This window comes from Podospora anserina, chromosome 2, assembly GCF_000226545.1.
Source record: "Podospora anserina S mat+ genomic DNA chromosome 2, supercontig 2".
Taxonomy (NCBI): Eukaryota; Fungi; Ascomycota; class Sordariomycetes; order Sordariales; family Podosporaceae; genus Podospora; species Podospora anserina.
The window spans coordinates 1,239,013-1,252,229 of NW_001914858.1; the positions used below are offsets into that span (position 1 = coordinate 1,239,013).

Genomic DNA, 13,217 nt, shown 5'->3' on the forward strand with positions numbered 1-13,217 from the left:
CTAGCTCTTGCGCCAGGGTGCGAGGAGCTGCCAACTGGGCGCTTTTCGCACGGCCAGCCATCCACCCAGCCAGCGGAGCGCTTGCAGACGTGGTAATCCACACTGACCGCACCTAACCTTACCTCACCTCTGGCAAGCTTCCCGGTCACTGATCACCAGATGGCTTTTGCCAACCTGGCCTGGGTCACTCACACTCCCCCTGCCAGTGCATCTATTTTCAGGAAGCTTCTCTTCTGATGATGGGAGAAACCAAAGACTGCAAGAGACAGAAGGCAGAGCAGAGAACAGCAGTGGCTGCTGCTGCTTTGCTTTGTTGTTTCGGGTCTCTTGTATCATGCACAGCGCATTCGGGGCGCATTCCGCTTTGCGCCGAGATCTGAGAAATGTGCGATATTCTTTCAGGGCAGGCACATTCCGATTCAAGACTTGGCTGTCATCTCTCTCTGTGCCAGGTCCTGTTTTCTTAGGTATTATTCCTTCTTATCACTCTTCCCAGGAGTAGAGTCCCAAAACATGCGATGGCGCAGTCTCCCGAAGTAGCAAGCAGCAGCAGGAGCAGTCAAGGCAAAGGCCCGCTGCATTGGAGGTGAGGTTGTGCGTGTCGAGAAGTGTCTGCACGAATACCAGTTTCTGAGAGATCATTTAATTCGCCTTCCGGTCGATCGAGACGATACATAGACCGCTCTCTTTTCTTCTTCTGCGCGCGGCTAAAATCCGTCAAGTGTTTTCCAGACACCCAAGACAGACGCTGTTTACAGTCGCTGTTTACAGTCGCGAAGAAGAAGAAGAAGCTTGATGCTTGCCTTGCAAGGCGCATATACCGACATGCAGTCTACGAAACACGGGCTGCTCACCGGGGAAGCCCTCCTTCTCCTGGGCCTCACCAATCATGACCATGGGGGAAGCCGTTGTTGGTCTGACCATTTAGGACCGCCTGGTATTCTTGGGCACACAACACAAGAGCTCAAATGTAGGGTCAACGCCCTGGGTCCCCTCTGGCCAGTGGCCAAGTCGAGCCCACAGGATGAGAATGCGCCAGAGAGGTTCATGAACCCCCCAAGGTGCCCGTTGCAGCCATCTCGAACCCCTCCATCGGCCAATGGCAGTCGCCAGCAAGGTAGCGCAGCAACAGGGGTCTGCTGTAGATGTGCCTGGCACTGATAGGCAGGACTGCCCAAGCCCAGCTGTCGTGGACAAGAAAATAAACACTGCCACTCGATAGATAAGTATTATCTTGTCCACAAGGTGGCCAGCAAGGTGGCGCCGTGGCCCTACCTGCAGCAGAGCAGTTGCATTTTCAGATAAAATCTCCGCTGATGGGCAGAGATTCCAGAGATGTATGGTCAGATTCCACGGGAGACACAACGGCGCAAGCCGTCCAGATATCAGACTGGGCTCACCGCAAATGCGCGGGGTATTGATGGAAAGATTGTGAGATTGTGAGAGATCGCAAAAGATAAGGAACGCCGGGCAAACGGGGAGCTTCCGGCATTGACCGAAGCAGCATGCAGAGGCGCACAACTGATATGGATAGCAAAAAGTCTGAAATGAACTGTTTGCCTGCCCCGCGGCTGGCTCCCCCTCAGTGGCATTAAGGTTGTCTTGGGCCGAGTGTATTCGAGGCAAGCCGGCCGTTTGTTCCCTCTTTTTGGCAATTGTTGTGAGGTAACTTTGTGTGCGCTGCGCGAGCGCGGGTGTGCCGTCCTTGGTTTGTAGAGGGGAGGATCGGGCGCGGCTCGATGCGCTGGCAAAGTTTCAAATGCAGAGCCTGCATCGAATCATCGCGCCAGATTCTCCGAGTTCTCCCAAGTGTCAGACCGTCAACAAAAGGACCCGCAGACCCGCCTATTACCTGTCACTGCTCTATTATTCGTGATTCTTGGTCCTTGGGGACGGCCGTGGTCACCTCGAAGCTCGCTGTTGCAGAAAACGCTAACAAGGTGGTGGTGATATCTCCAAGTCAAGATGCTAGTGTACCCCTCTACGCTCGCCATCCATCACAACTACCGCATGCAGCTCAGGCCCGGACGAGCGCACTTGCGTCCATGGCACTTCCCACCCCGCTCCACCTTTGACGGAGGAGACGGACAGCTGGAGGCGAGCGAGGAAGCGAGGAGAGGAAGCAATTCTCTCTGGGCAGTAGGGGGGAGGGGTCTTGGTTGGTGGCGGGTCGTACATGCACGTACATAACATAGAGCTTTGGCTGGACTCCTGGACATTTGCTGGAGGTGAGTGACTGTCAGCGCCAGTGGCTTCCATTCCGTGGATCTTGGCTGCTTCCATGACCGCAACGGCACCCTTGCCCGTTTCCAGCGCCCGATCTGCAACCGCCAGACGCCCTCGATTCCCCTCCTCTTTGCTTGATGTCCCGGCTTTGTCGCAAGAGTCTCTGGCGGGCTTTCCGGACAGGATCCAGCCATTGGTGTCACCAGGTACCACGGCGCATTGTTTTTGGAAGGTTGCGACCACTCCATCCGTCATGTTTGTCGCAACCAAACTCACAAAGAGACAAAAGAGTCCGTCCACGATCCTGTGGGGCACACACAACTAAGAAGCTCCGGCCCCACACCATTGGCTCGTGGCTTCGTTGTTCCCCAGATCTGACCAAACACTTGACACTCCGGAGGAGAATACACAGTAGCTCAGAGCAGGTAGGCATGGTGGCATGCCCTCGCAACGAGGAGGGGGACGGTCCCTGTTTTCGCCACGCCCACAAAAACCTTGACGTGTGTGCCAATGTCGCAGAAAGGGCACACGTTGCTGATTGCGCTACATAAATCGAAGCTGCGCAAGAGATCGCATCATATTAAGCAGCCTACTCCGCAGCGGAGCGAGTCGCGGAAGAAGCCACCAGCAAAACCCACCCCTGCTATCGACCGACCGTCGCTTCGCGGCAGGGCACATCCGTTCCGTTGGCAAAGTCAAAGTTTCAATTGCTCAGGTGGGCGCCGTCTCTTTGTGAGGAGGTAGCGTAGGATTCCACCACATGGCACATGCGATCGAAGCTCAAGTTGGAGGGAGTGGAGGGGTTCTTCTCCTCTTGTCACATTCTGCAAGAGGGGTCGAGGACCGTCGAGGCAATTTATGGTCCCGGAGCAGGGTTTCTCGGTGTCGCCTATGGACTGTCCAAACCTCGCGTTGACCGGAGTCTCTGGAAAACGAAGAGAAAAGTAGAGTTAATACCCGGTTCTCCAGAAGCTCTGGTAACTTCTCGTGTTGATACACAAGGCGTGCTTCAGCCATTGCTGCGCCGGGTTAGATGGCTGGTAGTGCTTAGGTAGGTATCGGCGGCCGTTGGTCAAGTGGCCCGACTTCTCCACCCACCGCCGCCGCGCTGAAAGTTTTCCTTTGGATGGGGATCCTGGCCCATGGCTGGTTCCGGAATGGCCTCGTCAGGCTGCGATTTATCCTCTTGAGAATCTGGGAGAAGAGAAAGATCGAAATTGGCGACTGACAATAGGAAAGTCGTGATTGAATAGAACCTCAAAGTCCAGCAAGGTTCTCACGTGACAACGCGAACGGGGGCGGGCCCCGGTCTGCCCCGCTACGCGTAAAAGCTGGTGGCAGGGAAAATGAAAAAGACGCAGCTGTGGACCAATAGGAGTGCGATAAAGAGGAAACAATGGTAGGTGCCAGCTCTGGGTAGAGATTAGGGTTGATATAAGTCGAGAATGGTTTGTGAGAAATAATGTGGTGGGATTTGCTGTAGCTTGCTTAATTAAGGTCCTGGAGAAGTTGACGCGCCGGTCGCGAAAAAGGCCAGTGCCCAGACGGCGGGGGCTACGTCACCCCATGGAAGAGTTATGTAAGCTTTGAGCATGCTTGTTGATTACTGGTGCGAGACAACACATGCATCGTTAGTCTGCTGGATTTGGGCTTGCAGACTCCACGATGGAGATCAGAACTCCATAGTTGACCTACCCGGCCGGGCTGAGATGGAGAATGGCAAGGCTGTAAGTGATGATGATGATGGCCATGTTCTTCAAATGTGAAATTTCAAAGGGCATTTGATGCTGTTTTGTTCCTATCCCAGGAATTGGAACATGTGCATATGATTGGGGTCGCCGTAACAACCCAGACGGGCATGCACGGACCACACCGCCCAAATGGAACTCTGTCTGTGTTTACTTGCATCTTGTCAATAAACACATGGTGAAAAACATTCTCGCTGTCTCTTTAACCTTTGCTCCACCCGCGACCTCTGCTGTTGGAAGGTTCTTGTCGGCATCGCACAGCAATCGTTGCTTCAGGTTCCTCTTACTCATGTCCTTGACCTCGATACAGTGAGTGAAGGCGCGCCCCGCTTGACGCTTGACCGTGTCGAATTTATTGAGGTGCCTTCCCGACACCCACGCGCCCTCCTTCCCGCTGCGCTGGTATTTTTGCGACGCCGTGGCAACCAGCGCCCACGATAGCCTCACCAGCCCCCCGCCTTGCTCTCCTCGTTGCTCCGCTTTATATCTCGATGCCCTCAAGCCTATTCGCCGGCTTCCCAGTATTGTCAACAGGAAGAATCCATCCCGAGGGACGACGATAAAGTATTCAGTTTCGATTCAGGAGCGGGGACCACCTTTTCTCTGCCCTCTGCTCTCTGCTCTCCTCGCAACAACAACCACATCGCCTTCTTCCACCACTACCTCACTTTTCCAGAGACCAAAGACTTCTTCTCTGACTCGACAACTGCCATCTCAACCGCTCGTCTCATCGTTCCCGCAACCAAGACGATATCCAGAAGGAAAAAGGTCTTTGCGACAACAGCCTCAACCAACATCAAATAGAAGGTAAAAATCCGACATCATGGATGCCAAGGTATGTCTTTTTGCCCAGAACTCCTCCCCACTTCCTCCCTCTACCCAATTCTGCCATCCCATCATCGTTGGTCGCAAGTCCACGAGCGCCCACCTTGCCCCTCCACTTTTGACTTGCTCAGGTGGAAAGCCTCGTGGTCTATTCACCGTCTGAAGTCGCTCGAGACGAGCTTCTACATAACCCAGACCGTTCTGCCGAATCTTCCATGACAGACAGGCTAACCAACTTCTCTTCCCGAAATAGCCTCAGCGCCCTCTGCGCATCTACCAAGCCGCCCCTCCTATCACCGAGCACATCCATTCTAACAAGCCCTCCTTGCACCAGCGAAACAAGTCCGTTGGCACCGTCAAGATTATGGCCAACACGGGTGCCCTCAACGCTCCTCCCAAGAGAGTCATCCTCCACGATTTGAGCAACACCAATCGCCCCTTGGCCGACGAGCCCATCGGTAAGGCTGTTCGCGCTCGCGCCAAGTCGGTTGTTAATGCTGCCGCTCCTACTGTCGCCGGAGCCGGTCGCAACGACGAGAAGGAGAACCACCAGGTTGCGCCTGCTCCGGTTGCAAAGTCCTACAACGTGGCTCCGGTCGATGTCACAAAGCCCACCGCTCGTAACGCCAACAGCCTCAACCAGCAACGTCCCGTCGGCGCCCTTGCCCAACCTCCTCTGAAGAATGGTGTTCCCAGGAACATCAAGCCCACCATGATCTACAGAGACAGCAATGAGCAGGAAGTTGCCGGTCGTGTCGAGCTTCTTACCAACGTTGACGATCTGGTTGCCATGGTTGACAAGCAGATTAAGCGCCCGCGTCAATACAAGAGCCAGCCATCCTTGAAGGCAGAGCAGGCCTCCCAGAAGCCGACCCAGTCCAAGGCTGCGGTCCAGACCGAGAAGCTCGCCGAGCTCGATGACGAGAGCGATTTCGACGACAATGTTACCGAGGCGGCTTACGAGGACGCCGTGGAGCAGATTTCGTACGACACCGCCGGCATTGGCAACCGCAATCTGGTTGAGCTCGAGTCCGATGTGTCCGTTTCCATCACGCAGGTGGCCAAGTCCCTTCCCACAGCTGAGGAGGACGAGTATTCGGACGAGGATCACTCGGGTGTTTACGAGGATCATGGATACACGACAGCCCACTCCTATCGGTCTCATGGGGACAACACCACGGGCGGACTGACCACCATGGTAGCTCCTGCTTCCAGCCTCAATGCGCAGAGAGAGCTTGCCATTGCCAAGGACTGGGTTCTTTCTACTCAGACGGAGGAAGAGATTGAGGAAGAGGCCTGGGACGTGAGCATGGTGGCCGAGTATGGCGAAGAGATCTTTGCTTACATGAGACAGCTCGAGGTATGTACTTTTTGCAGTGGAGCGCGTCAGGAGCCACGGAACTAACAGTTTTGTTTTGTGCAGAATTCCATGGTCCCCAATCCCCACTACATGGATAACCAGACCGAAATCCAGTGGTCGATGCGCGCAGTTCTTATGGACTGGTTGATTCAGGTACATCACCGGTTTTGCCTGCTCCCCGAGACGCTGTTTCTCACCGTCAACTACATTGACCGCTTCCTATCGGTCAAGATTGTCTCGCTCGGCAAGCTCCAACTTGTCGGCGCCACGGCCCTCTTCGTTGCCGCCAAGTACGAGGAGATCAACTGCCCATCAGTCCAGGAAATTGTGTACATGGTCGACTCGGGCTACAACGTGGACGAGATCCTCAAGGCGGAGCGCTTCATGCTTAGTATGCTTCAGTTTGAGCTCGGCTGGCCCGGTCCCATGAGCTTTCTGCGTCGCATTAGCAAGGCTGATGATTACGAGTTGGAGACTCGCACTCTGGCCAAGTATTTCTTGGAGGTCACCATCATGGACGAGCGCTTTGTTGGCAGCCCTGCCAGCTACATTGCCGCCGGTGCCCACTGCATCTCTCGCATGTTCCTTGAGAAGGGCGATTGGGTATGTAGTTCTTGTCTTGCGTCTTGTGGCATCTCGGATACTAACCGTTCTCCAGACTCTTTCTCACGTTCACTACTCTGGCTACACCTTGAGCCAGCTCAAGCCACTCATCAACATGATGTTTGAATGCTGCCGCGAGCCTCGCAAGCACCACAGCGCCGTCTATGATAAATACTCGTCCCCCAAGTACAAGAACGCCTCGACCTATGTTGAGGCCAAGATGCTTCGTGGGGTTACGCTGTCCTACCTCTACAGCGCCATGGCCGAGGCCGCGAGCTCGTCGGGCTCCGAGTGTGAGGCCTTCCGCGCCAACCACCACTTGCCTGTTGCCCTTGAGGCCTAAGTCTCGGACCTCGCTTCCGCCCAGAAACCATGTTGACAGGCTCTTCACTTCGATGTACTTGTTCATTGCGACAACCTCAAGCATGCATTTGCTGGAAACCGTCGCAGCACCACAGCATGGATCTCATTTCTTGATCTTGCCACGTTGGTGCTTCACCTTTTTGTTTTCTGGGCCAGCAAGCGTCTTTTGGCATTTGCCCTCGACACAAACAGACACCAAAAGGTTGTGGCAGAGATTTTTTGGTCTTGCTATCGGCCACCACCAAATAATTTCTTTGTTTTCTTCGTTTTCTTTTCTTCCGCTTTTATTCTCGCATCGGAGGTTTTTTCTTCTTCTTTCCAGGCACTCGTCGCAACGTCTCGCTATTTCAATGCAACCCATCATGCATTAGATTTTTGCGGAACACTGCGTCTTGGCTAATGGGACAGACTTCCAGGATTCGATGCACACAATGTTTTTTTCCACGACAACCACCAAAAAGTCGACAGAAACATATTCGCCCTTCTGACGATGTGACGAATGCCCTCTCACGATACCTTGTCTTTTTTGCCCATTTCTTTGCGCAAAAATTTCCCTTGTTCTCATGTCAATACGGTTTTCTTCTCCTTTGTCACGATTGCGAAGCAATGAAGGTTTGAGGGTTGGTTGGTGATCCTGAGCAAAGCATTCATGGCTGTCATTTACATGGCGTTGTTTGGGTGGTACAAAGGCATTCGGGAATTGGGAGGTTAGGGGGAACATTCTGGTGGTGGGAGGGTGGTGGTGGTTTATATGGAAATGATATCCCCGTGGCTTATTGATGACACCCTGAAGAGAGGTGGTCAACAAAGCTGCAAGCAAGCAAGGCGTCTTTTTTTTCTTCTCGGTTCTCTTTCTGGGAAATGGAATGGGGGGTTATCTGGGATTGTGGGGGAGGGGGGGGCTGGTGTTTTATGGGTGGTTGGGAAATTGTGTGTTTTTATGTCTGCTGCCTTTTTTTTTCTTTCTTTTTTCTTTTCCAACCAGGATCATTGGAGGGACAATGCTGTTTGTTTCTCTTTTAGAAAGGAGGGGTTGGGGGGGAAAGGAAGGTGTTTGGGGCTGGCGGGCTACTATTATGTGTATAAATTATAATATTTTCTGGGGGCATGATGGCTATTTTCTTTTGATATTTTTTCTTCTCTCTGTTATGGAGGGAGGGATAGATATTAGGGGTGGGCATCACATTATGGGACTAAGTTCGATTGAGGGGTTTAGATGCCAATAGATGTGACACGGTGTTGTCTTATTGATTTGGGGATGGGAGTGATGTGAGTGAGGTGAGTGAGGTGAGTGATGTGAATGATGTGAATGATGCTCACTCTTGTGACTGTTTGATGACCATCTCAACTGTCATTTTCTCTGCAGTATCATATGGTACCTGATATACACTCCCTTACACTTGAATTGTTATTATGAAGAGCAAGTTCAATGTGAGAGACCCCTCGCTGTGTTCAAAACAAGATAGTACAGCCAGATCACCTTCTACACAAGAAGGAAATTATATAGGCCAAGTCTTCAAAGGGATGCCATGTGGCTTTATGTGATGCTGAGACATTCATCTTGCAGAAAAACGCAAGGGATCAGGTGATGATCTCATGATACTAACTAGTGGAAACACAAATTCAAGACTATGGGTGGTGTCAAAACATCAGATGTCTTCTAGAAACAAACAGCTTTTCTATATCAGTGAGGTGTGAGAAGAGATGGCATTGACGTCTGACAGGATGGAAAGGGGGGTTGCCTGTCAGTGACTGTCAGTTGAAACGCTGGTGCAGATCTTGAAGAATTTAAGCTTTTTTGTGGCCCCCCTGGTTGTTGGCGATCTTGGGGGGATCCCCGTGGCCTTCCTTTTTTGGTGTCCGAGATCTTCTGGGAAATTGACGGGAGTAGTTGGTCACCTGAGGCTATTACGAGTTCAGAGAGTGAAATGAGGGTATAGGGCCTGGAGCATCACCCCCTCATGGAGGCAAGTGAACCTCGGAGTGTCCGGGTGTTTTTCGGCTTGGGGTTACAAGTCCAGACCGGCGTGGGTCGGAGGGCGGCTCCCGCGCTGCCGAGCCAAATCACTCTCGGCTATTGTGTAACTGGATCCCGCTGCCAAGAACCTGTTTTCCCACACCCCCCACTGTTTGACCTGGTGAATTGCTGGTTGGGATTGGTCAGGTGGTGGGGAAGCCTGGGGAAGTTATGAGTGGAAAAAAAAGAGGAACTGCGACTTCACTTTTTTTTCCTGGGTACTAGGCAAGGCTCAGAATTTTGTGGTGGTGTTTTTTTTTCTTTTTTTTTTTTTTCCATACCTCGTTCTCGTTCTTGTTCTGCCCCAAATTTGGACGTGATCCACTTCTTTTTTTTTTTTTTTTTCCCAAAAACCCTTGACCCCGTCGTCTCCGGTTCGGCAGACTCCATCCCACATCCCTCCTCTTTCCGTTGTTGTCCTGTCCCAGTTGTCCAGCCCCCCCCTCCCCTCCCCTTCTTTGGCAGGAACAGTCATCAGACACCTTTCGTTGTTGACAGACAACTTTTTTGTTGCGCATTGCGAGGCTTGAGTCAGAAACCCTTTACCTACCCGCGAGTCCCAAGCCACCACAACTCTTCCTCGTGTGACACAAACCTTCGTCTGTCATTTTTTTTGTTTTTTAAACGACGACCTCGGTTTCTGTTTTTCTCCCTCGCTCGCAATCTCTTTGCGGTACGCAACCCACGTCTTTTGCCAGCGCGCAAATTGACTCAACTTCGGCCACTTCGCGACCCCACACTTTATAGGCTGATTGCGACAACGGCGTTAACGGCTTGAGTGCTGTTGGTGCTGACTGAACCAGTTCAACGTCGTTCGTTTCGCAAATATCAAGCATCTAGACTAGACACACAACAAACATGTCCAAGGTCACCGTCGTGAAGGAGGCCGTCAAAGAGACGCTGGTTGGGTCAACAGAACCACAAGAGCTCTCGGCCCAGACCAAGGCGCGCTTCATTAAGCATGCCATCAAGGAAGATGGCGCCGAGCCCTACCTCGGCCCCGACGAGTTCATCAACGCTGTTGCCCCTCCGTCGGAGGATTACGTGAGTCCTTTCTGCACTGGCTGGCGCATTGTCCAGTCCAGCACCTTTTCTGACGTGTGATCTTTATATATAAAATAGCACAAGATCAAGCGGGAACAGTACTCGATCCTGTTCCATGTTGCCGACCGATCGAACAAGGGCAAGGTGACGCTCGCCGACTGGGGTTACTTTGAGAACCTTCTCACCAAGCCCGATGCCGAATATGAGATCGCCTTCCGCCTCTTCGACATTGAGCGCCTCGGGAAGGTCAAGTACGAGGACTTCCGCAGGCTGTACGAGCTGAACAAGGGGCCGGATAGCATCCCATTCGACTGGGAGTGTGACTGGGCAAAGCTTTACATCGGTAGCAAGGCGAAACACAGCATGGACTACCAGCAGTTCTCGCAAATGCTGCGCGGTCTGCAGGGTGAGCGTGTCCGCCAGGCTTTCCAGCATCTGGACAAGGACGGCGATGGCTACATCGAGCCCGAGGAGTTTGAGCGCATCATCAAGGAAACCGCGAGGCATAAGCTCTCGGACTACCTCCTCGAGAACCTGAGCACTCTGTGCAACATTTCTCAGGGTTCCAAGATTTCCTACGCCAACGTACGAGCTTTCCAGAACATGATCCACGAGATGGACCTCGTCGAACTCATCATCCGCCGTGCTTGCGCCAAGAGCACCGACGGCAAGATCACCAGGACCGAGTTCCTCAACCAGGCCGCCAAGATCACCCGCTTCTCGCTCTTCACCCCGATGGAGGCCGATATCCTCTTCCACTTCGCCAGCCTTGATGAGCCATCTGGCCGTCTTGGCCTGAAGGACTTCAAGAAGGTGCTCGACCCATCATGGAGGAGTAGACAAGGAGATGAGGATGCCGTCCGTGCCGTCACCGAGACCACCAGGTCGGCCGGCCAAAAGTTCCTCGCCCAGGGTCTCGAGTCCGCCTACGGCTTCGCTCTCGGCAGTATCGCCGGTGCTTTTGGTGCCTTCATGGTGTACCCCATCGATCTCGTCAAGACTCGCATGCAGAACCAGAGAGGTGCCAACCCCGGCCAGAGGCTGTACAACAACTCGATCGACTGCTTCAAAAAGGTCATCCGCAACGAGGGTTTCCGCGGTCTGTACTCTGGTGTCCTCCCACAGCTTGTTGGTGTTGCCCCAGAAAAGGCCATCAAGCTGACCGTCAACGATCTCGTTCGTGGATGGTTCACCACTAAGGATAAGCAGATCTGGTGGGGCCACGAGGTCATCGCCGGTGGTGCTGCCGGTGGTTGCCAGGTCGTTTTCACCAACCCTCTCGAGATTGTCAAGATTCGTCTTCAGGTTCAGGGTGAGGTCGCCAAGTCGCTCGAGGGTGCTCCTAGACGGTCGGCCATGTGGATCATCCGCAACCTTGGTCTCGTCGGTCTGTACAAGGGCGCTTCCGCCTGCCTGCTCCGCGATGTGCCATTCTCGGCCATCTACTTCCCAACCTACTCCCACCTGAAGAAGGACCTCTTTGGCGAGTCCCAGACCAAGAAGCTCGGTATTCTTCAGCTCCTCACTGCCGGTGCCATCGCCGGTATGCCCGCCGCCTATCTCACCACCCCATGCGACGTCATCAAGACCCGTCTCCAGGTCGAGGCCCGCAAGGGCGACACCCAGTACACCGGCCTCCGCCACGCCGCCAAGACCATCTGGAAGGAGGAGGGCTTCCGTGCCTTCTTCAAGGGCGGTCCTGCCAGAATCATGCGTTCGTCGCCACAGTTCGGTTTCACTCTTGCCGCGTACGAGTTGCTCCAGACGGCCTTCCCCTTCCCTGGCAAGGGCAAGGCCGAGGTGGCGACTGGTGTTGCGGACGTTGTGCAGACGCTCAAAGAGAAGCACCCTGACAGCCCATTCTACCGGTCGAGAAACGCGCTCAAGATTCTGTTGGATCTGGATGAGAACTTTGGACGTGCGCCGTTGGGGGTGAATGCGAAGGGGTGGCAGACGCTGCCTGGGTGGATGCAGAACCCGGTGAAGAGCTCGTAAAGAGGGAAAGGAAAAACAGGGGGGGGAAGGGAGAGAGAGGTTAAATGGCTGGGTTTGGGGGGTCAGGGTGGTATTAAGTTTCGGCCGGTTCGTTGTTTATAAGCGCGAAGGACGCGGACGGGTGGACGGACGGCCCTTTCGGCAATGGGGAAAGGTGTTGTGGGGGGTGGAGAGTCCGGCAATGGGGTTCGGAGGTCCTGTCCACCTCACCTAACCCATTCCGCCGCCAACGGGGGGACCCACTGCTGACTTGTGTCGGAGCGCATCATGATGTCAAGTCATGGTGTTGGGATGGATTTCTTTGATGTCCTTCTTCGTTTCTCTATCATTGAGAGTTTTGAAGAGGGATTATCTACCGCCGACGACCCATGCGGGGTCAACAAAGACCCTGCCACCACCACCCCCTCCGTTCTTTGACAATTGAGCCTGATGAAGGAGGAGGGCCGGGTATTTTTTTTTCACGAAAAAGCCCGATTTGCATTTTGCATTTCCATGTGCATTTTATTTCTTCTTCTTCTTCTTCTTCTTCGTCAGCGGCAGACTAGGCGGCAGGCAGGCGTTTGGGTGGTTATTTAATCTTGTCTGGGTGGCAGCAAAAATTGTTCCTTTTTCTTTTGTATTTTTTTTTCATTTTCTCTTGTTGATATTTTGTCGCGCGATGTGTTTTTGTATGAGATGAATGAAAAATATCCTGGCTTTTTTTGCTTGTTGCTGTGTGCTACGTTTTGAGAGAAAAAAAAAGGGGGGAAAGACACTGAAAGTTAGATGGATGGATGGATGGATGGATGAAGGGCTGGCTAGACTTTTTGGTTCTGGGAGTTGGGATTTATACAGTAGGTGTATTGTAGATATCGATACAACAACGAGACAGACAGACTAGACTAGAGAGACTAGATGGGGGTTGGGGGGTAGATGTGGTAGATTAGAGAGAGGGAAGATAGAATTGATGATGGTTTTTTGAGATGTTGTACAGGTAGCTAGTTGGTTGATGGGTAGTAGAGTAGGTGGCTAGTGGTGTTATGCAGGATGAAATCTG

General features: G+C 53.1%; 2 protein-coding genes across 2 annotated transcripts; both read left to right on the plus strand.

Annotated features, from left to right (window-relative positions):
- Positions 1-5,052: 5,052 nt before the first annotated feature.
- Positions 5,053-7,105, plus strand: PODANS_2_3280 (uncharacterized protein; the record flags this gene model as incomplete). Its single annotated transcript, XM_001911037.1, has 3 exons — positions 5,053-6,159; positions 6,223-6,762; positions 6,860-7,105. Coding segments are annotated over 3 exons (1,893 nt in total), but the record flags the coding sequence as incomplete, so codon positions are not given.
- A 2,895-nt stretch (positions 7,106-10,000) lies between these two features.
- Positions 10,001-12,181, plus strand: PODANS_2_3290 (uncharacterized protein; the record flags this gene model as incomplete). Its single annotated transcript, XM_001911038.1, has 2 exons — positions 10,001-10,186; positions 10,265-12,181. The coding sequence occupies 2 exons, from the start codon at positions 10,001-10,003 to the stop codon at positions 12,179-12,181; spliced, it is 2,103 nt and encodes a 700-aa protein (XP_001911073.1).
- Positions 12,182-13,217: the final 1,036 nt, after the last annotated feature.